The sequence below is a fragment of the Portunus trituberculatus genome, chromosome 44, assembly GCF_017591435.1.
Source record: "Portunus trituberculatus isolate SZX2019 chromosome 44, ASM1759143v1, whole genome shotgun sequence".
NCBI classification, from domain to species: domain Eukaryota; kingdom Metazoa; phylum Arthropoda; class Malacostraca; order Decapoda; family Portunidae; genus Portunus; species Portunus trituberculatus.
The window spans coordinates 5,978,054-6,000,553 of NC_059298.1; the positions used below are offsets into that span (position 1 = coordinate 5,978,054).

General features: G+C 39.0%; 2 protein-coding genes across 2 annotated transcripts in view; one reads left to right on the top strand and one right to left on the bottom strand.

Moving 5' to 3' along the window:
• LOC123518618 (lysophosphatidic acid receptor 1-like) overlaps positions 1-15,474 on the top strand; it is a 157,241-nt gene extending 141,767 nt beyond the window's left edge. Inside the window, exons 6-11 of the mRNA XM_045279518.1 lie at positions 9,401-9,495; positions 10,187-10,330; positions 10,793-10,960; positions 11,062-11,246; positions 13,476-13,562; positions 14,035-15,474. Coding sequence (XP_045135453.1) covers positions 9,401-9,495; positions 10,187-10,330; positions 10,793-10,960; positions 11,062-11,246; positions 13,476-13,562; positions 14,035-14,209 — 854 coding nt within the window. The 3' untranslated portion in view covers positions 14,210-15,474. The remainder of the gene's footprint in view (positions 1-9,400; positions 9,496-10,186; positions 10,331-10,792; positions 10,961-11,061; positions 11,247-13,475; positions 13,563-14,034) is intronic.
• The window catches only part of LOC123518616 (interleukin-1 receptor accessory protein-like 1-A), a 68,429-nt gene continuing 52,450 nt past the window's right edge, over positions 6,522-22,500 (bottom strand). Inside the window, exon 12 of the transcript XR_006678842.1 lies at positions 6,522-6,714. The gene's annotated coding sequence lies outside the window, so the exon portion shown is untranslated. The remainder of the gene's footprint in view (positions 6,715-22,500) is intronic.

A 22,500-nucleotide genomic window follows, 5' to 3' on the forward strand; every position in this document is an offset into this window, starting at 1 on the left:
AGCTATTCCTGTATGGTCCAAAATATATAGTGCTGATTACTTTCCTGTGTGTGTGTGTGTGTGTGTGTGTGTGTGTGTGTGTGTGTGTGTGTGTGTGTGTGTGTGTGTGTGTGTGTAATAATGATGATAATGATAAACGGTTTATTAAAATTGCGGTATTTACATCCTGAAAATGTACATAGCGGACGGAGGGAAAGCTTAAGATTAGAAAACTATCCTAATGGTTTATTGTTCACACCATGGTGGGGATCGCACTGAGGTGGTATCGGTCCGTGCGTGATGCCCTTAAGGATATGGTCTTGTGACATCTTCTGGCACGGAGCGGGCGAGGTGCGTCAGGGGAGAGCAGGTGGCTTACGCGTGGGTGATGCAGCAGACACCTAGACACCTCCTATGTTTTTCCAAGGGTTCTCGGTGTCTGGTATGCAGCTTGGGCAGACTCAAGGTGGTCAGGGCGTTTTCGTAGTTGATGTAAGCAGGCTCGAGGATGATCCTGCAAGCCCTCTTTTGCACATTCTCCAGCAGCTGCTGTTGAGTGGAGCTGAGAAATTAAGACCACGCTGGGAAAGCATTCATGAGGTTAGGGAGGTTAAAGTTGAGGTACACCCCTCAATTCGTCTGCCAGCGTCCCCAAGGACTTAATTCTGCGCAGTATGTACAGCCTGTAGGTCGCTGACCTGACTGTGGTGGTGACATGCTGCTTCCAGGTCAGCTGGTCGTCCATCGTAACACCGAGTAGCTTGGCCGACCGTACCACTTGGAGGTGATGGAGGGAATTAACACTGCCACTGAGGAGATACAGGCTTGTATGTTTACACACACACACACACACACACACACACACACACACACACACACACACACACACACACACACACACACACACACACACACACACACGTGTCTTGAGGGACGAAAAATATGAGCTATTCACTTGGTTATGGAATCCTTGATCCCTTGCTCTGCCAGTCATTAGTGCAATATTTCTCTGATCAAGTCTGACAAAAGCGATCATCAATACACTGGCGGAGTTTGCCAGCCTGTATTTGCAGTATCGCTACACAGATGATCCTCCTCCTTTATGTCATTTTCCTTTGTTTGAGGACATCACACAATTCCTAAAGTTTGTCTTTAGTCTGCTCTAATCCTTTTCCAGTGTTTTGCAAACCTTCATCTCGTCATGATTCTTCAACCATATCTACCTCATCAAATTTCAGTTATACTACTTATGCTGCCATTGAAGTGCCAGGCTTTATATCAATTTCATTTTTGAAAAGGTGAGAAACTTGTGAAACGAGCAGTTACCCGTGAGCGTGTGTGCTTATTTACAATGTCTTTACACATCTACATTCATGCATACGTACGTACATATATACATGCACACATACTCATGAACACACTCACACACACACACACACACACACTACACTTATAATATATATATATATATATATATATATATATATATATATATATATATATATATATATATATATATATATATATATATATATATATATATATATATATATATATATATATATATATATATATATATATATATATATATATATATATATATATATATATATATATATATATATATATATATATATATATATATATACACACACACACACACTTGCAGATACGTACATACAAACATTTAAAGTTTCAGTATTCATGATAGTATTAATCACAAGTAATGAGAAAAAAGTAAGTTGTGTTTCATAAACACAGCCGTTATTGGAATAATTAAGGCAAAGATAATGTACGTATGTGATTGGAAAAACAAAGACTGCTCGGGATCTTAATAGCAGACAGAAAAACAAGAAAGGCAAAGATACCTGGATAAAGAGGCAACAAAATGATTTAGACAATGTTAAACCACTGGTATGATCATTGGTAACAATACTGGATCAAGATAATTTTGTGTAACAGTTATCACACGAGACTGTCATCGGACACCGAAAATTTGTTTATTGAAGGGAATTTGAGCCACACACGGCATAAACCTGATGACTTCATAAATGTCTCATTATTCAAAATCAATCGGTGTCCAGTTTCGAATAGCTTCTTTGTCTTCTTAGATGATATGAAGTGTTTATTTGATATCTTCAGGAAAACAAAGTTTGTCACACTCACCTTGATTAATATCGTAGCGCTTGAATTAAATGTTTATGAATATTAATCTGGAAAAGTTACTGGTACTATTCTTTGTATTCTTCGTAAAAGAACCTCTCTTTTATTTCTTTTCCTTTTAAAATGAATACGTCTGTGAACAGCTGATGTAATTATTTTTAAAACGCTTTCCAGGATTATTGATACTCATATTGAGAATTGCCTGGAGGAGCCTTGAGAAAAGAGATGATATTTACATACTGTTTTCATTACTGTAAATGCAGGTCTCGTAATGACATTTTCCCACGTGTATTAGCAAGTTGTGTACATTGAGGACTTAAGTGTTTTATTGTCTCTTGTGGTTCTTGGAAGTAAAACATTGACATGTTAAGCATTTTCAACAGTCTTACTATGGAACAGATCACAAGTACTGATATTAGATCCTTTTATTGAACCATGTGTTCAAAAACTTGCTCGTAAATGTCGTTCCGTACATAGCTTTTTTTTTTTTTATTCCATACTATTAATCTAATTAGGCATAAAACATATTACAAAAAAGAAATTCAAAACTCAAAGGTAGAAGACATCCGATGAAAGTTTTGTCTTTGTTTGACTATGCAATATATTCCGGATGAGATGATATAATACCTCGATTGTATAGATTGCAGTTTTTATGAAGAACAGGTGTTTGAGCAGGAACCATTACCAGCTAGTTGTAATGCTGAATTTACAATTGCTAAGATTTTCTTTATACGTATATAGAACTTATCAGGAACATTATGGTGAACTGTATATCCTGTGTAGAAAGTGAAAAAAATTTCCGCGTTGGATTAAGATGAAGAAAGCTATAAGCCTGTTTGTTAGTTTACAAAAACAAATATCTTAAGTTAGGTTTTCCGTGTAGCAACTCAGTTTTGTGTATCAGGTATTAGTTCAGGCATCGTAAAGTTTAGGTAATGACTATACTACAAAGTCGAACTACTTACTTTGTTGCTTATTTGTCTCTTATTTTCATATTTGTAGTGTACCAAATGACGGCAGGACTGGAAACTAATTGATTAAATGTAAAGAGCGGGAGGTACAGTTAAAACACAAGAATTATTCAATACCATTATCTGAATTCCAACGTCTGCTACTTTAGTTAATGTTAACATCAGGTATTCCTGGACAATGAGGACTAGAAAATTATATAAAATGCATGAAATTATTAAATGTTGAGAGTGCCTCCACGCATCACTAATGCTTTATATTGTTGCCGACGGTGAGAAACGGAAATTCTGTTATACTTGATTGTTGAAATCATTGCTAGCTACACATCGTGAGTTGTAACTCGAGGAATCATATATCTGAGAAAATCTATTTTTTACTGCACCTTCAGAGGCATTGTCTGTCTGCACTCACCAAACTGATGAGTGTTTAGCAGCACTAGTACTTGAATATTGTACTTCACAAGTTAACAGAAATTCATCAACAGTAGAAAGATTTTCCTGACATTTAGCAGAATAGGAAGACAGATTGACGTATGACTATATTATGAGGAAAGTTATCAACAAGATTCTTTACGCACAGAAAAAGAGACTTTTATGGTTTATCATTGAATGTACGATTGAAGGTGGCATCAGCAGTATCTGCTTGATGCATATATAACTTTGTATCTAGCAATGTCACTACATTACTGATAAACAGACAGCTTACTGTAAGTGGTAATTTTCGTTGTATGCATCTGTTATTCTTATCATAATTTTTTTTTTTTTTTTATTTATGCTGTGTAATGCAAAATAAAAAAAAATTTCCTCACATTTAATCTTTTTTTCTTTCTTTTTTTTCTTTTTTGGTTTCAGACTCACCTCAGGCATTCGTGTTCCTTGCCATTGCTGCCTCGCACAGCACACTTGTTGACCTTTCTTGTAATTCTGCTGTTCTTGTGACTGTTTCTGGTGCCTTTGTATCTTGTCGACTACGTCTTTTGTTCTTGACTGTAGCTTAAAGCGGAAAGTTCTTTATTTTCTGCACTGCTCTGGAGTTGCTTGTGTGTGTCTCTGTGTGTGTGTGTGTGTGTGTGTGTGTGTGTGTGTGTGTGTGTGTGTGTGTGTGTGTGTGCGTGCGTGTGTGTGTGCGTGTGCGTGCGCCTGAGTCCATGGCTGCGTGAAGGGGCAACCAGGAGGGTGATGGCGTCCCCGTGCCGCCGGGTAAATGGCTGGTGTTGACGTTGACTGACTGCCTGGAGCGGCTTCTAGGGGGCGTGAAAAGGTTAGTGGGGTGTGTTGGCCTCACGTCCACCTTGCGTATTAAGCTGCGTAAATGGCACGTTTCTGTAGGAATTCTTGATAGGTCTTGCCGTTAGAAGAGTTGTTTTAAAGCTCTTCTTATAATTCTGAATCTCTTCCTTAAGATTGTGAAGTGATGGAAATTTTCTTATGGTAATCATTAACACTCTCGGTAAGGTACTGGCGAGATCATAATTATGAACTGATCCTCATTTTGTCTCCTACTACAAAGGTAATACGTATGGAAGGTTCGTTTCCAGTACGGTACAATACTCTGCAGGTGTAATGCTGTATGTCACGTCATTGACATGCACATAAAAGCAGAGATAGAAATGCTACGCGCACACACACACACACACACACACACACACACACACACACACACACACACACACACACACACACACACACACACACACACACACACACACACACACACACACACACACACACACACACACACACACACACACACACACACACACACACACACACACACACACACACACACACACACACACACACACACACACACACACACACACACACACACACACACACACACACACACTATCCCAAGATCGGAAATAATGAGCTCTGAGCTCGTTCCGTAGGGTAACGTCTGGCTGTCTCGTCAGAGACTGCAGCAGATCAAACAGTGAATTACACACGCTTGCAGGCACACGCGCGCGCGCGCACACACACACACACACACACACACACACACACACACACACACACACACACACACACACACACACACACACACATATTCAAGTTAAAAGGGGAAAGTAAAAATTTATATGACAATGTAACTTTATATGATTTTATACGTTATAAATGTGAAGGCCTGCGAACAGCGTTGAACTTGGATAACCTTAGCATGACTCCTGGAAGCAAAAATAAATTCAGTATCGAGAAGAATATGTAACATAATTCTCTTGATGTTACATTTATTCCTCAACCTAATGTAAAGGATGTGAGATTAATATTCGAGCGGTAAGGCAGTAGGCAATATGAAATTGTCCAAATCTGCAGCAAAAGTAGACGCAAGTGAGGCAGTCTGGCATTACATTGGACATGAACCATAGGCTGAGGTGACGCAGAGTTTGATTATTTCTTTATATGTGAAGAACTCAAAGTTATTCTTGTACAATTTGTCCGGCATTTTTTTTTTTTTATGTGTGCGTGCAAGTATCTACGTAAGTAAGGGCACGCCTGTTTTGTTTTCCACAAACTGGTCCTTTATTTTGTGTAACAAAGTACATTTTCTCTTCAAACATAAGTGCAAATTCTTAATATTTCTAATATTTTGCTGTGGCTGTGAAACCTTTCTAAAAAATAGGAGGTTTTGGGCTAAAACCCCTGTGAGAATGTCAGTATTCATTCATATTAATTTTTCTTTTTTGCAAAAGGGGATACTGGCCAAAGGTAACAAAAAAAGAAAAAAAAGGCCCACTTGATTGCCAGTTCCCTTAAAGAGTGACAGGTTAAACCAAAAAACTGGGACAGATGTCTTGAAACCTTCCTATTTACGTTAAGCAGATGTCTTCTTCGAGCTTCAAACTTGTCGTCAACCTCAACGACTGACACGTAACGGAAGATACTAGTTGTAAAAATCAGTCCAATATTGTAGTTTAAGAAATGTTAGTATGAGTATACTATATACCGAAATCTTTATGCTTTTAGAACTTATACGTTCTTGATAATACATTTATTAAAAATGCATAAACGAGTAAAAGAAAATTCTTATGGAAGCAATTCCTACAAAAAACATTATGCATGATTATCAACAAACATTGCAAATCATAAGGTATTACTTGATAACCAGGTACTGCACACAAACCTTTAACAGGGTGCACAGGAGGAAGCAACGCAGTGGAGGCCGTATAATTGTTCTGTCAGACAGTCATGGTCGATTTGTCGAGACTTGCGTGATGAAATAGCAATAAAGAGCTGGGTAAAGTGACAATGGGAAACAATAAATAGTGTATTTTGGAAGTAATAAAAGCTAAGTCATATAAGTTCAAAACGAGAGAGAGAGAGAGAGAGAGAGAGAGAGAGAGAGAGAGAGAGAGAGAGAGAGAGAGAGAGAGAGAGAGAAGCATATAACCCTTAAAGTTGTATAAGTAGAAATAAGGATATTATATAATGTACGAGTAAAAATAAAAGAGGAGGTAAGACAAAAAAGACATTGAAATGGAGGAGACGTCGTTGTCTGAGAACGTTGGTTATTTATGACACTTTTACGACCCGTGCACAGGTGGGTGGAGCTTATTTTACGGTGGCGGGTCGCACGTCACCTGGGGCCGCAGATGGAGGATGCCTGAAAGAGAAGATATTAATAGCTGATGATGAAGGGCCATTTCAACTCAGTGACGTAACAGTAATTATGGTTTGGCAGTTTTTTAAAGAATATAGAATTTAACAAACATAATTCAGAACTGTTTTTGTTGATACCGAGTGGAACGTTTGAATTTTCGTGGAATTTTCGTGGCCCATTACAATTTTTCGTTAGTTTGGGCGAACATATTGATAAATCGTTCTACGTGTGTTCACTGTATCATTAAAAATAATGATTTATCTGATATTAAGAAATAGAGTAGTCTAAACAGCTTTCGAAGTAAAAGAAATAATTGAAAAGTCCTGCATAAATTAGATTAATGTATATTTTTCTATCCAGTTAAATATATTTTTCTCATCTTATGTGAAAGAAAGTAATGATAATCATCTATGTAGAAAATATATTTTTATATTTCGTAAACTTCTATTGTATCTAGAAAATGTTACTGCATTTACATATTCCTTTATTGATCTATCATTGCTCGTCTAAAATTGGAAAGTCTTCCCTAAAAGACTTGACAAAAACAAAGGACTTCATGCTTCAGGGGAAACGGTGTTCACTATTTTACCTCCATTTCATGGACTGTCATGTATGGAAATGAAGGTGGACCGCGGCGAGCACCCAACGTGTTTCCCGAGGCAGCGATAGGAACGATGAAAGAACGACCATCGAGACGAATAAAGGAGTATGAGAGAGATAGATAGATAGATAGATAGATAGATAGAGAGAGAGAGAGAGAGAGAGAGAGAGAGAGAGAGAGAGAGAGAGAGAGAGAGAGACAGACAGACAGATATAGAACATTTAATTCAGACAGACAGATGATAGTTGGTTAGTGGATAATTTAGAGACGTAGATTAAAAGGAAATGCATGAAGAAATATTTTCTATATAATTTTGCCAGTAATTTCTATATAAAGGTTGCCAGTAATGGTGAACACTGAACTCAACAACAGTTATGCAAGCTGCATACAGTATACTCACAAGTTCATATTTATAGGCATTCGTTGAAAAGTTAATTTATATAGAGTAAATAAGAAAAAAAAATATGTTTGTTTTAAGGAGGCAGCATATAATTTTGTTGAAAGATACAATGGAATTTTCGATAGCAGGTCAAAAATCTACTATTGAAAGAAAAAAAAAAGTTGCGAATTTTCATCAGATGTTTCTGCCTTTTGTTTTTTGTGTAAGAGGGCAAAGTCAAGGGCAGTATAGAGTTAAAAAAAAAATAGGTTTAGGCCAGCCAGGGCATGCAAAACATCATTGCGAAGATTTTTAGTCGAAAGTATGAAATAGTCAGAAGGATGAGAAAGACGAGCAAGCTCAGAGTCATCCAAGGTAGAGTTATTAGAAAGTGTTTGAGAGAAGAGTTCAACTTTGAAGACAAATAAGATGGCAGTGGTGCCATCAGGATGAAATAAAGGAGTAATCTAATATCTATCAATTATTCAGCAAAAGTTAAGGGTTGGGCGTCCACCAAATTATATTTCTGCGATTAAAGTTTTCTCTTCATATTTTCTTTTCCCTTGTTTTCATCACTGGTGTCTTACAGACACTTGTTTTCTCGAAAGAGCGCACAGAGAGTGGAAATAGCATTCCTGGGGAAAAAAAAGAAATTGCTCTATGGCTAGACAATGCCGAAACGACAGCTGAGAAAATGTAAACAAACATGCCAGTACTGTCTTCAAGATGACAAGCATTGGCGTTCCGTGATTGGTGAAGTCTAGCCACTAGTACTGGCTCCAAGATGCTAGCATTGACGGCAAGGTGCCAGTAAAGCTGCTCGTGTGATAGCAACTTTATTCTTTTCATCTTCTATATTACTTTCTGCCTCTCTCTGTATCCTGTTGCCAAATAATAAATTTCTATGAATTTGAAAAGTTACATTCCTTACCCTACCTTTCTATATGAAATTGTTACATTGTTTGCCTTAGAAAAGAGAATTGAATGTGTTTTCTTTTCCTTCTCCAAAATCTTCCTTGATAAGTTGATTGCATATCATCTTACATCGGTGCTCTCATAAACAGAATACGGGTTTGCCTTGTCTCGCTTCTTATTAACATCAGACCAGCTACAAGTCCCAATAAAACCAAAGCCGAAATGTGGCTGACAATTATCATTTATTTTTTTTTTTATGTAAACAATTTTGAGTCGCAATTAAGTCTCGCGCACTGATCCTCATCCACTCTACCATTGTGTGATACTTCCCTGACTGGAGAGACTGTTTATTTACCACCTTGTCCATATTCCTTTCCACGTAAAGAGGTGTAAATCAAGTCAAGAAATTTATTCGGCAACATATAGAAAAATAATTCATGTTTTGAATTGATGAAGTTTTAAGTATATTATATCTTTTGTTTGTAAAAATAAAAGAAAAAAATATATATAAATACTATCTGGGTTACAAAATGCTATTGGTTTTATTGTGATTGTAATATGGTAGTCACTTTTCTCCCCAAAGCAATTCCTTATGCGTATTAATTCAGGTTTTCTTTGCCTTTTCCTTATCTTCTCATCCCTTCTCTTCCCTTCCCTTCCCTTCCCTTCCCTTCCCTTCCTTTCTCTTCCCTTCCTTCCTCTTTCTTACATTTATCTTCCTTTTTCTTCCTTCTACTTCCCTTGCCTTCCCGGTCTCGTCCCACACCACCTCTCCCTACATCCCCTGTTGGCAGTGACGGGAATGTTCGTCGCCTTCGCCAGCATACCAGGCCAAGGCTTCCAGTCTCCTTCTTGCAGTGAGAACTACTTTTACATTTCGGGTATAACGGTACGTCTTGTGTGTGTGTGTGTGTGTGTGTGTGTGTGTGTGTGTGTGTGTGTGTGTGTGTGTGTGTGTGTGTGCGTGTGTGTCTTAAAGCACAGTATTTTACAGTGGAAAAGAAAAGTTATTCATGTATATAGGTCTTCTTAGAATAATCAAGGACTATAGTGTAATGATATCTTCAGAAAAGTAGAAATTAACTAAAAGCATTAAAAAAAGTCAATCTTAGTATTTTCATAATCAGAACATTACTTCAAATTTCATTGCCTTTTTCGTCATTGTGGCTTATTTTTATCTACACTTAACTATAACTGTTGTTGTTACTACATTGACACACTTCACCGAGTTTAATTTCTTGCCGCTTTTGTGAGTTTATATTTTTCCCTTAAAATACTGCCATGGAGGCTTACCAACTATGATAAAAGTGAATTTCAGTTTTGTAAAATGGTTGGAGCACCTGAGGGAATATTACATTCAATACCCTGTGTGGTCTGGGACAGCTTGGCAATTTTGCTACTCATGGTTGTGTGTGTGTGTGTGTGTGTGTGTTCTGTATAGTGACAGATTGCCAAGGGTACGCTCGAAGACACCGATGCAATGAAAGTGAATGACGGCAGTACGTGATTTGGTGTAATATGAAGCCATCCTGTTGAACCACCAATCCACGCCCACCCTATGTCTTTGTTTTCTCATGCAGTTCCGCATCATATGGGCGCTGTTGTTTTTCGGGCCCACGGTGCTAATCAGCATGGTGTACTGCCGCATCTTTCACCTCCTGAACCACCGCGCCCTCTCCTTGGTAAGCGCCGAGCAGAGGAATCAGCTCAGGAGGAATATCAAGGTGGGTATAATGACAATTAATTTTTTCTTGTAATTGATAACGTGAAATATTTTAAGAGTGGGGCCTGGACGATTAATTGATTGATTGATCAGGTTTCTCAATGTTTAGACTTATGAAATAGGGCAGGTGTGAACGAATGACAACGAATTGACATAAGAATGTTGCTTTTCTGCTTATGTTTTCCTGTCATGGCCAAAAAACTGATTCGGGATGAAACACGAAACAGTAAAGCTGTACCTTGTCATGTCCTTGGCAGCATTTATTGCTGTAGGTCCCACACCACCTTTTTGGGGTTTGTCTTGATGATCATCTCAGAACTATATGACCTGAGTATCATCTGCCTTAGTACCAAATGACTAGCTCCTGACATTAACATATCTTGAAAGAGACGTACACTGCTCGTTGTGTATGTGCTCTTCTCATGGTGAAGGTTTCTCTTCATATCATTTTTCTCTATTCCAGACTGTGCGCACCACAGCGCTCATCGTTGGCTCATTTGTGGTAGGCTGGGGTCCGGCTATGGTGAAATTTCTGTTAGTTTGTGACGAATGTCCCATCAAGCCGGGTAGTATCAGTCTTACCACCAACATAGCTCTTGGAGTTATCGTCAACATCATTTTCTGCCTCAAGGTGCGGCATCTTCCTAATTGATTCTCAGGTCTCTTGAATCATGGAAAAAAAAAAAGTAGTTGCTAATAACACCACTTCTCACAGGCGTCTTTTCTTTATAGGTGTTCACGGACACTTTCATCTATGCGGTGCAGCTGCGTGACGTGCGCAGAGGTCTGCAGGCCATGTGGCGACATCTGAGGGAAAAGGTGACGGGACAGCCCGCGGAGGGTCCTTCTAGGACTGTTTCTAGGATCTCTCGTACAGCCTCCACCAGAGTCTCTCTGGGTTCCCCGGCACTGCGCAGGTAATTCCTCCACTCCTCTTATCATTACTGTTGTGAGAATGCATGATACTTGCAGTTGTTTGTTGTTGTTGTGTGTGTGTGTCTGTCTGTCTGTCTCTGTGTGTGTGTGTGTGTGTGTGTGTGTGTGTGTGTGTGTGTGTGTGTGTGTGTGTGTGTGATTCACCTCGGTCGCCTGCTGGTCACCCAGCCAGTCTTCCCCATTACGGAGCGAGCTCAGAGCTCATAGACCGATCTTCGGGTAGGACTGAGACCACAACACACTCCACACACCGGGAAAGTGAGGCCACAACCCCTCAAGTTACATCCCGTAACTATTTACTGCTAGGTGAACAGGGGCTACACATTAAGAGGCTTGCCCATTTAACTCGCCGCGCGCCGGGATTCGAACCCGGCCCTCTGTGTGAGTCGATGCTAAACACTACACTACGCGTGTGTGTGTGTGTGTGTGTGTGTGTGTGTGTGATTCACCTCGGTCGTCAGTCTTCCCCATTACGGAGAGAGCTCAGAGCTCATAGACCAATCTTCGGGTAGGACTGAGACCACATAACACACTGCACACACCGGGAAAGCGAGGCTACAACCCCTCGAGTTACATCCTGTATCTATTTACTGCTAGGTGAACAGGGGCCACACATTAACATACTTGCCCATTTGCCTCGCCGCTTACCGGGATTCGAACCTGGCCCTCTCGATTGTGAGTCGAGCGTGTTTACCACTACACTACGTGTGTGTGTGTGTGTGTGTGTGTGTGTGTGTGTGTGTGTGTGTGTGTGTGTGTGTGTGTGTGTGTGTGTGTGTGTGTGTGTGTGTGTGTGTGTGTGTGTGTGTGTGTGTGTGTAGGATCACTTGGTGTTGCTCCCTGGCGGCAAATTTTATAAACGTGTCAATGAAGATGGGTATGTGGGTTAATTGCCCATAATGTATTACGAAAAAAAAAGTTATGCCCAAAATCATTGTTAAATATTCTAATTAAAAGAGACAAAATCAAAGGCCGCGGAAACATCTACGAGTGTATGTTCTTATGGAGAGATGGAAATAAAGAGTTCTTGGATCACACGTGCCAATATCTGTTGACATCACCCAATTGTAATGGGTAAGTCTGGTAACATAAGATTTTTTTTCTTAGAGCTCCGTCCTGGAAGAACTTATGATGCATAAGTACATTTCCAGTTGTGTGTGTGTGTGTGTGTGTGTGTGTGTGTGTGTGTGTGTTTCACTGTTTGATCTGCTGCAGTCTCTGACGAGACAGCCAGACGTTACCCTACGGAACGAGCTCAGAGCTCATTATTTCCGATCTTCGGATAGGCCTGAGACCAGGCACACACCACACACCGGGACAACAAGGTCACAACTCGATTTACATCCCGTACCTACTCACTGCTAGGTGAACAGGGGCTACACGTGAAAGGAGACACACCCAAATATCTCCACCCGGCCGGGGAATCGAACACCGGTCCTCTGGCTTGTGAAGCCAGCGCTCTAACCACTGAGCTACCGGGTGTGTGTGTGTGTGTGTGTGTGTTTGTGTGTGTTTGTGTGTGCAGACCAGTGATTCTAGCCTTATCTCTTTGTATAAATGATCAAATATGTACGTATATCAATACATGAGAATTCTGCAAATTTTCACTAGTTCTCCCAAATTTTTCATTGGACTTGTATTACTTCTTTGAAAAAAAAAAATAACATGCATATTTTGCTTTAGAGTTCACGCACACACACACACACACACACACACACACACACACACACACAGTATAAATAGAGAAAAAAAAATTTTGAACGAGACATGCTAAGTAGCCATTCAGTTACAATATATCATCACAACCACCATTATGAATCCTAATAGCAACAAATACATTAATATATCGCCAACACCACTTACTATAACACAATTTTTACACCAGATAACACCAATGCCACCAACGCCGTCGCCGCCACCGATGCTATTGTCATCATAACAGTAGTCTTGTTACAACCTCTCTAGTGTCAGTTTATATCAGTCAACAATTCAAACATCATTTTGAACATCTCACGGAGTTCTTGTTAACTCTATTAAATATTAACTTTAAATCAATTACGAAAACGGGAGTCATTAGTGAACAATTCAGATTGTAGACAAGCTTGTTGCAGGATCATCCCCCACAAACATTTTGATACTGATATATATTGGCTAAAAAGTTAAGCCTGAGCTGTTGGAAAATTCTCGGTAATACCCGTATCTTTCTACAGGCTGCGTGCCTCTCTCTCTCGCTCCTCCCGCGGTTCCGCTTCTTTCAAATCGAATACTCTCTCCCACCCATCCCTACAGCTGGCCAGGTGAGCTTCTGACCTGCTTTGCCTCGTACAGTCTAGTATACCCTCTCCTAATTGGTGACTACCAGAGCCACGTTATCGCTTCCACGTTAATTTTTGTTCAACTTTTTATGTAAAAGATGAATGCTATTAATGATATCCTTTGTGATTAAAGGAACATTTTCTGCACATTTCACTACATGGAGCATCTAGTATTACATCAAACAATAATTAGCATGCCAGCCATTGCGTTACTTATCTATACTTATATTACACTGGCCTCTGTAGCCGCGATGTATTTTAAGATTATATTATGTGTGCATATATGCATGAGACAGAAACCAATATGCTTGCCATTTGATGGGTTTAGATGTCACTTTCTTCTTTATCATCTGCCGGCTTGCTTGATGTTCCACTCTTAGTTCTGCATGCTGAAAATGCATGGGCTGTCATTCTCCGGCCACATTCGCTCCAGTTAACTCGCAGTTTCCCCCAGGACGAGCAGCCTCCCTCCCTCCTCTGCAACACACTGCAATTCACCCTCCTGGCCCGTCACCCTTGAGGTCTCCGTGTACACCAATAACCACCACAAGGACGAAGTGCGTCTAACTACATTAGTAGAGGAGACACACCTAGACCCGATACAGGAGGACGATCAGGATCGCCTGTGATTGGGAGGTGGTGCAGGGACAACATTCATTCGCTCTGCACCAGTGCCTCTCTAGCCACCTTAACGCGTTCGCTGTAAGGCGTTGTATAGAAAATTATCAAGTAATTCTCAGATGATGATCTCATTCATTTGGTTCATAATATGAAAATAGTTGAACTTTACCTAAATGTAAAACGATAATGGCGCTCAGTGTCACTTTTTAGGAGTCAATAATAGATATTCTGTATTAAATAGTGTTTTATGAAATTTTAAAGAGTTGTGAGTTAAAATATACCTACCCACTGTGTTCTTATAAAAGGGACTGAACTAGACTGTCTGCATAAATGATAAGATTAATAATGCGATTCATAAAGTGGATAAATGTTATACAGAAAGCGGAAAAATGGAGCATAGAAAAGGAGGAGTAAAACGACTTAAGGAAATTAGAAAAGAAAATATTTAAGAGGGATATCTTGGAATGAAAGAGTGAGTTTCCGAGCCTGGGGGAGTGTCTGGGAAGCAAGTGGGCGGGAGGGTGACAAGGGCGTGACAGAGATGGATCAGTCTTGTCCAAGAAATGACGAAGCTGCAGCTGTTCCTCATGAAGGTGCTGAGTTTTGGAAAGAAATGTGAAAAGTCTAAGGCTCCTTCTCACATTCCTTTTGGAGAATTATTGTTACTCGACAAAATGTACGGGATACTAGGAAACGATGCAAAACTGGACGATGTATCTTCATGTTATTTATTCTCATCGCGTATTGACACTGGACCAGTGAAACAATGTAATGACCATGTATGATGAGAGTTTGGAACAGTCTCTACGTGAAGCAGCAGTGGTGTGACTTGTATCCTTCTCTGTGTACTGCTTTTTGTCCGCTGTCAACAGATATCTCGTCTTAGGTTAGCGATCCATCGGTCATAATCCAGATGAAGTGGCAATGTTGTCCCTCTTTGGCACTACACCTTAATTAAATCATACAGTCTGAATGGTAGTTGACATTTTACTTGTAGCCAATCAAGGACCTGTCTCACTGTGACTACATGTTTTGCTTTATAAATTTCCATTTTCCTGATAAAACAATCCGAAGAAGAGGAACATAATTAGAAGAAAATGTATGTTATGAATTTTCTCAGCTCACATCTTTCCGAATACACTCTGGCGCTGAACCTCTTGAAATGGCCCTCGGGATGCTCTGAACACCGGTAGGAAAGAGTGGGAGGAGTAGTGGCTTGGCAGAAAGGATAAGGGACAGTGGTAAACTATGTGTTGCGAGAGATGAAAGTGTCTGGTCAAAAAAATATATATATATATATATATATATATATATATATATATATATATATATATATATATATATATATATATATATATATATATATATATATATATATATATATATATATATATATATATATATATATATATATATATATATATATATATATATATATATATATATATATATATATATATATATATATATATATATATATATATATATATATATATATATATTGTGTGTGTGTGTGTGTGCTAGCTAGATAGACAGATAGGTAGATAGATCAGTATCTTTAGCTTATTAGGAACTGTAGACATGCGAGTGTGTGACAACGGTTTAGATGTGAAACACTTCTAAGGGAAAACCTCATTTGCGTTAAATGGATTGGCGGAACTGGTCTTCCTGATATGAAGAGAGAGAGAGAGAGAGAGAGAGAGAGAGAGAGAGAGAGAATGAGAGAAGGTGGGAAGGGAGTTAGCATTATGCTATTACAGTCAGAGACCGGGGGCCAGTGCGGGGAGGAGGTTCAGAGGCCATTGTTCCCCCAGTTCAGATTCTCCCTGTGTAGCCTCACCACCACCACCACCACCACCACCTGTCTTAGTGGCATAAACACTCTCGTGGGCGTGGCCAGCTACAAGATCATAGTTACTTATTCTTATTCGTCGTTACTTCTATTGCATATGTGCTCAACTTATCCTTATTCATGTAGTGGTGTTCTTATCCTTGTCTTGTAATACTCTGCACCGCAAACTGTTTCATTGTTGCGAGGTCTTGTAGTAGAGGTTATGATGATGATAATAATAATAATGATAATAATAATAATAATAATAATAATAATAATAATAATAATAATAATAATAATAATAATAATAATAAATTGATAATAATAATTATAATGACAATGATAATAATAATGATAATTGATGTCATATATTTATCTGTAAACTTGCTGACCATATAATGTCAAGTAACAGTTACACTGTTATCAATGAATCACTGTATTTCCTGTTGTGTCAAAACTGTGGATCCACTTTGTATTATACTCCTTGGCGTTTATTTATTTATTTACTTATTTATTGTTCTAGTCATCTTGGATAATACATACATGCACACCTTGAAGTTGTCTTTGTTTGTTTTTTCCTTTCGAACTACCATCAGTACCATCCCGTACCACCTTTGCGTGGTCACATCTCTCTCCCACCACCTACGAAACATCTGCTGGGGATGATGAAAATATTCGATAGTAACTGCTTTTCTTTGAGCAAGCAGGAGTAGCTCTGAAGGGCTAGCCTCAAACCTGCAACATTTACTCCTTCCTTAGGCTCCACATAAAGTTAGATGGTTGCACATGCGGAAAAAAAATATTACAGTTTCGAGACAATAGCAGCTTCAGTAATTTTAACAACTAATGAGTGCATAAAGGGGTTTGATGATGCGTGGCTGCAGGTGTTTCTTCATTGTCTGTGTTAATGTTAAGTCTTTGGCTTAAGAAAGCATAAACATCCTGGAAACGTTTGGATTGTTAGTAGACTCTTTTGTACTATTATTGATTATGGAGAGAATAGAAAAAGAATTAGAAAAATAAAATAAAGCAAGGAAAAAGTCTCCTATAAGTAGCAAATAGCGATTGATATATATATTTTTTGTTGTTGTATAATTCGTGATAATATGAAACTGAAAATCATCAAGATAGCCATTACCCGCCTGCCAAGCACGTACCTCGCCGTGAGAGGATGCCTGTTTACTAAGGTTGTCGAGGTGGAAGTAAGTCGCCGTCAGCGACCTGGAGGAGTTAATTGTTAGTGAAAATACATTAGTGTCGCCTGCCAGCGTGATTAATTACGGTTAAGCAGATTCTCAAGATAAAGAAATATTAGCACATGAAATGTGTTTGGCTAGTGAAATAGAAGTACAAAGTCTCGAAAGAAGACCAGTTAAATGTTTCTTGATATATACAATTTAAAGAGTTCAAGTACCAGTGAGTTCCCGCCTCTAGCAAGCATTCTCCATCCAAGGACAACGCCTGTTTGATTTTGTTTTTTATAAAGAATAATGTTGTCAATATAAAAAGAAATAAAAATAGGTCCATGACTGGAGAGATAAATAGTTAGATGAATAGTTAGATTATACATATATATATATATATATATATATATATATATATATATATATATATATATATAGAGAGAGAGAGAGAGAGAGAGAGAGAGAGAGAGAGAGAGAGAGAGAGAGAGAGAGTGTGTTTGTGGATGTTTGTGTGTAATTCACCTCGGTCGCCTGCTGGTTACCCAGCCAGTCTTCCCCATTACGGAGCGAGCTCAGAGCTCATAGACCGATCTTCGGGTAGGACTGAGACCACAACACACTCCACACACTGGGAAAGCGAGGCCACAACCCCTCGAGTTACATCCCGTACCCTGCTAGGTGAACAGGGGCCACATATTAAGAGGCTTGCCCATTTGCCTCGCCACGCCGGGACTCGAACCCGGGCCTCTCGATTGTGAGTCGAGCATGCTAACCACTACACTACGCGGTGTGTGTGTGTGTGTGTGTGTGTGTGTGTGTGTGTGCGTGTGTGTGTGTGTAATGGCTGGAATCTGAGTGCTATGTAGTTCATCAATAAACGTATTCCCGGGTTTTATGACCAGGAGTACACTTGCACGATGTTTGGCTATTTTCCTGACATTTACTCAGGTGTTGCCTTACTGAATAGCAGCATTGAGGCAGGTGCTGTAAAAGCAGGAACGACAGCGTCTTGCTGCGTCCTTGGGATGTCATGTCAAGAATGTCCTTGTGCTGGAGGCCATCTTACTGCACGGTTAGATTATATGTCCATACAGACTTATCCATTAATATTCAGTGTCTTCATTCTTGCCCATGGACAAGAATATGAAATTTCTCAAAATTTTTGACATTCCTACCTATGTTTTTTTTTTTCGTCTCCTATTTGTAAGTAAATAAATGACAACACTTGAAATATGAACTCTTCGTAGTCTAATCTGACAACAGTAGAGGATGAAGATATACAATAATTCAATCTACAATAGTAGGAAAATGTTACAATGTCGAAATGTGTAGTGTTGATTGAAAAGAAATAATAGAAAGGACGCTCATTGGCGCTACTAAGCCACCAGCTAATAGCAAGCCACTCCCTGATGACAAGCCATCATACATGTGTTGTTATTGCAACGGTAGTGACGACAAGTTGCCCTCACATCACTTTCGTTTTACTCCAACCTTATTTCTCGATGACGAATTTTCAAACTTATTCGTTTATTGAATTAGTTCATTTTTATTATTCAATACTAATCAACAAACATGGACTAGTTGGAAGAAAAGGGAGAAAATTATTTAATTTAAGAAATAGATATCATGTCGGTGAATCGAGATCCTTCGGAGTAAATCAGCATGATTAATTAACAAAAGAAATTGAACATTTGTATTACTATACTGTGTTCCCGAAACAAGGAAAGAAAGTTCATGATTATTCATTATAGAATTACGATATTACAGAGTGTTTTGGCAGAGCCAGCAAGCCAGCCGTAACCAAGAAGGTAGAACATATCATAAGTGAAGTGAAGCATAAGTTTACTCCATAAGCTTCGGTGACCGAAAGATAACTTAGATGATGGTTTCCAGTAATAACTAAATTTTGGTAAACTTGATATCAGTGTAATACTAAACTTGATGGTATCAGTGTAATGCGGGGGTCAATGTGTGTCTGCCAATACAGGGGAGAGAGATGAGAGTCCATTTATCACGGGCTTGACGGGAACCTGTCTGGCCCACGGAGATAGACCACCATTATACAGGGCGAACTGTAGATGAATGGGGAGGAAAAGGGAGAGATGGTGCGACGAGAAGGAAGACGAAGAGGAGACTAAGAAAAGGAGAAGGAATACAAAGGAAAAGGAAGAGGAGCTCATGTACGTAATATACTTATATGTAGAAACAGTAACGTAAATCATGCAGATATGAAATACCATTGGTCATATCCATTGTTTGAGGTGAGAGAGAGATAAAGGGAGAGAGCTCATAACTTAATAATCCCCTTCGACAAATTAACAACAACATGTGATTTCTTGATTTTATAATGTTTTCTTTTGATATATATATATATATATATATATATATATATATATATATATATATATATATATATATATATATATATATATATATATATATATATATAGGGTATAAATGGGCAGAAGATTTTCTCTAATGCATTTTTCGTTGAAGGTGATAGCTAATTCTGCATTCACTCTCCTTTTGAGGATATTCTCTTTATTCCTCAAAAGAGTCTTACTCTCTTTTAATAGTCTGTTTATGACGTAGGTGGTCTTTATTTTTTTATATATATATATATATATATATATATATATATATATATATATATATATATATATATATATATATATATATATATATAATTTTTTTTCTAGATCCAGGATTTCGGCTCATAGAGCCTTGTTCAGTAGCGTAGTTTCTCAGGGTATAGGTGAGAATGTGCTGTACTGGCCGTGCAGCGCACCTGAATCTGGGTTGGCCACTGAGGTGAGGTGCGTGTATGTTTCTGATTGGCTGCTGCTTCCCCATCCTCTCTACTCGCTGCTGGTTGCTGATTGGCTGCTGTTTCTTGCTGATTGCTGGCTGTGTCCTCGCGTCCTGCGGTTCATGCTCGGAAGGGCTAAAAGGTTGTCTGCCTGTGTATTCAGCCTTGGTTCCATTTCTTTGATGTGTAATACTTCTAATATGTTTAATCTTCGTGAATCTTTACAGGTGTCTAAGATTTCTGTGTTTTCTACCAGCATGTTTCTTGTTAATGTTGCGCCATGCTCTTCACGTAGATGTTTCTTGGGGCTCCGAATGCTAGGTGGAACGTCGCCCTTCGAGATAACTTGGTCGTCGTCATGCCGATATAAGAAGAATTGAGGACTGCACAGTTTCCTCGTTTGCAGGAGAACTTATAAACGACATGTGACTTCTGAGTCATCTCCTTCGTCTGGTCAGGGCTGTTTAGTGTAAAAGCTGGCTTGTTTTCTTATTTTTGTAGAAAATCTGAACTTTAATTTTCTTCTCATCATCAGTTGGCTTGACGTTCCTGTGTACAATGTCCTTCATTATTCTTTCTTCTTTTGTATTTGGTGGGAAAGAGTGCCCTGTAATGAATTAATATATCCGTCTTGTTTTCTTTGGGAGTGTTGATGGAGTTGTACCAACGGTCCATGATCTTAGTAGAGCGCATGATGTCTCCTTCTTTGAAGCCGTTATTCAGAAGTACTTGCGTGGACCGTTCAATTTCTTGGTGTACTTGTTTCCATGTGCTACAGTGAGTGAGCGCTCTTCTTATGAATGCATTGATCGTGGAGTCCTTGTACCTCTGGGGGCACTCACTTTTCCCATTCAGGAAGTGTCCTGGGTTGGTAGGTTTGACTTAAACTTCAGTATTGAAGGACTTTTTCTCTTGCCTGACTAGAACGTCGAGAAAGAGCATGTAATCGTTATATATATATATATATATATATATATATATATATATATATATATATATATATATATATATATATATATATATATATATATATATATATATATATTGCCTTCCTCGTGTATCCATTCCCCGTGATAGAACGTCATCCTGTCGTCTCCCTGCTCTGTGTGTGTGTGTGTGTGTGTGTGTGTGTGTGTGTGTGTGTGTGTGTGTGTGTGTGTGTGTGTGTGTGTGTGTGAGTGCGCATGAGCATGAGGAATTGAACATTAGTAGAGATGATGACATTGTGGAATGAGAGAGAGAGAGAGAGAGAGAGAGAGAGAGAGAGAGAGAGAGAGAGAGAGAGAGAGAGAGAAGACCGCTGAGGGGATGTATGGCTCATTGCACAATATTCTTAGGAGTGATTTCAATTAGCACTTTTCTTAACGAGGGGAGGGAGAGGCAGCCCGGGCCAGGCCAGGAGGCTGCTCGTGGGACCGGGGATGGAGAGAAAGGCACGGGCCAGACCAGGAAACTGCCTGTGGGAGGGAGAAGAAAATGAAGTTTGCGTTTATTGTTCCTGAGTTAATTTTTCTGACGCAAAAACGAATAACACACTATGAATCACACGGAGTGGAAAGACGGCAGCAAAATATCAAACAGTGCTTGACACAGCTACTTACAATACAATGTCCATAAGAAGACGCGACACGCTTTGGTTCAGAGGTAATCAGCTCATGCACCAATCACTGATACGATCACCGCAACACTAGTCCAAAAAATGTGTTCTCTTGGGATAATTTAGGGTTTTGCTCAGTTACACGAAAATCTTACAAGAAAATGCATACAACTTTTAGCATTTTGACAATGCTGGTCTTTTAGCAGTTTTATATAGCTATGATTTCCTTGAATTACTTAAAAAGTCTTCCATTGATTGTTTCCTTCCATGTGTTCACTACAGGCAATCTTTTCCACATTTGTTTTTGTACGTACTACAAGCAGCGTTTTGAATAACAAAGATTTGGTACTGCTTTCAAAAGACTTATTTCTGTGTGTGTGTGTGTGTGTGTGTGTGTGTGTGTGTGTGTGTGTGTGTGTGTGTGTGTGTGTGTGTGTGTGTGTGTGTGTGTGTGTGTGTGTGTGTGTGTAATTCTAAGTCAGTAAGAAACTTTAAAACAAGATTACACAGATGCGTATATGGACGGGGATGATAGCTAGAAATAGGTTATACATGTTCATACAGAGTCTACCACATGTAGGCGTAATGGCCTCGTGTGTAGGACATCTTTTCCCTTGGCCATTATCTTCCTTGGGCATAGACAATTTCGTAACTTATAATCCCCCTCTGGACAGGATGTCTCCTCTGGACTATGTTCCCAAAGCACTAAGTCCCCCGTGGGTGATTCCTTCCATTAACAATTTTCCTTATTGAATATTTTTTCCTGGATATCCCAGTCTCGTTTTATGCAAACGTTTTCTTAGATTTATGAATTCATTCATATACCTGAGGGAACACAACAGTTTATCTGCAATACTGTTTCGCCTTTGTAAAAAAGA